This window comes from Cebus imitator, unplaced genomic scaffold (assembly GCF_001604975.1).
Source record: "Cebus imitator isolate Cc_AM_T3 unplaced genomic scaffold, Cebus_imitator-1.0 Scaffold129, whole genome shotgun sequence".
Lineage (NCBI taxonomy): Eukaryota > Metazoa > Chordata > Mammalia > Primates > Cebidae > Cebus > Cebus imitator.
In genome coordinates, this window is record NW_016107444.1 from 1818455 (window position 1) to 1820449 (window position 1995).

Below are 1995 nucleotides of genomic sequence, written 5' to 3' on the forward strand. Positions count from 1 at the left end.
GCTAATTTTTGTGTATTTTTACTAGAGACGGGGTTTCACCATGTTGGTCAGGATAGTCTTGATCTCTTGACCTTGTCACCAACCTGCCTTGGCCTCCCAAAGTGCTGGGATTACAGGCGTGAGCCACCGTGCCTAGCCAGTTTAAGTCTTATATTTAGAAGGCGTATGATCCATTTCAAATTAATTTTTGTATGAGGTATAACAGCTGAAGTTCACTTTATTGCATGTGGATTTATAGTCACTCCAGCACCATTTGTTAGAAAGATTATCCATTCCCAATTGCATTGCCTTGGTACCTTTGTCAAAATTTCAGTTAGTCAAATATTTGTGGATCTGTTTTTGTATTCTGTGTTCTATCTGATCCATTTGCTTTGCTTTATGCCAATACTACATTGTCTTAATCTTAAAATCAGTGCCTCTTGCCCTATTTACCTAAATACTTCTTAATTTTAATATTTCTTTTAGCTAGTACAGTTTGTATGAATTTATGGTTCTTTTATGATGCCTTTTTTATTTGTTGCTTAATTAGCAAATATTTATAGTAACATACAATACAGGCTTTGTGAGTGGATGAGCCATTATGAGAAAATATTCTAGTCAAGCTTCTGAGAATGTTGCCTTTAAGATTTCTTTTGGTTTTGCGATGGTAAATAAGTGTTATCGAGGCCTTGCCAGAGTAGTCCAAAAGTTTAAAAAAATTAAACTATTGTTCAAATGTAATAGGTATTCAGAAAATATTGATTTAAACAGTACTTGACACTAGAAAAAAAAATCTTTTTTTTTTGCAGTCTGGATGTGGATAGTGAAGCTAAGAAATTACTGGGTTTAGGACAGAAACATCTGGTGATGGGGGATATTCCAGCAGCAGTCAATGCATTCCAGGAAGCAGCTAGTCTTTTGTAAGTATTGTATATTTTGCTATGATGTAATATTATGTTCCTAATAAACCTTGAGTTATAAAAGATGGTTTAATGGGGGAAAAGCATGAAGAGCAAGAGTTTTAAAACATTTGATTAGCCGGGCGTGGTGGCTCATGCCTGTAATCCTAGCACTTTGGGAGGCCGAGGTGGGTGGATCACCTGAGGTCAGGAGTTCAAAACCAGCCTGGCCATCATGGTGAAACCCCATCTTTTTTTTTAAAAAAAAAAAAAAAAAAAAAAAAAAATTTTGATTATTTTTCATTTAGTTTGTATCACTAACTGTAGGTGTAAAACCTAAATATCACCTAGCAATTCCACCCTTTCATTTTCCTGATTAACGTAACTTGTATTTCAATCATCACTAATTTGGGTGACCACACCTTGTCCTGGTTTGTCCAGGACTTCCCCCCACCCCACCCCTTCCCTGACTTTTGAGACAGTCTCTGTCACCCAGGCTGGAGGGCAGTGGGATGCTCTCATGCTCACTTCCCAGGTTCAAGTTATCCCCCTACGGACAATAGGTGTGTGCCACCATGCCCAACTAATATTTATATTTTCTTTGTAGAGATGGGGTTTCCCCACATTGCCCCGACTGGTCTCAAACTCTTGGGCTTAAGGAATTTTTCTGCCTTGGCCTCCCAAAGTGCTTTGTAAAGGGATTGCAGGCATGAGCCACTGAGCCCAGCCTGACTTTCCCAATTGAACACTGGAAGTTCTGTGTCTGTGGAAACCCTTTAGGCCCAAGGAAGTCATGATTGATAGTGCTTTTATTAGCACAACATTTTTCATACATCTTTGGCACATTTTTCATACATTCTTAGCATTGTTGCAGTTGCTTAGAAGTTGGTAGCTAAACATTGTTTTTAGTGATTTTATATATATTATTTAGTTCTTTCACTAGCTCTTTGAACAAAGTTACTAACATTCCCATTTGACAGATGAGAAAACTAAGGGACTTTGAGACTAATTTATCTAAGATCTCACAGCTAGTTACTGGTTAAAGATAGTATTTGAACCCAGGCAGAACAACTCCAGATATTCTGCTCTTTACATCATGCCTTTTTTTTTTTTTTTT

General features: G+C 37.4%; 1 protein-coding gene across 5 annotated transcripts in view; it reads left to right on the forward strand.

The window, feature by feature from the left end:
* The window catches only part of LOC108312759 (nuclear autoantigenic sperm protein), a 53130-nt gene that overhangs the window by 36550 nt on the left and 14585 nt on the right, over nt 1-1995 (forward strand). For all 5 annotated transcript variants that reach the window (XM_017540843.2, XM_017540841.2, XM_017540845.2 and 2 more), the window contains one exon: nt 789-899. In XM_017540843.2, coding sequence (XP_017396332.1) covers nt 847-899 — 53 coding nt within the window. In that variant the 5' untranslated portion in view covers nt 789-846. The remainder of the gene's footprint in view (nt 1-788; nt 900-1995) is intronic.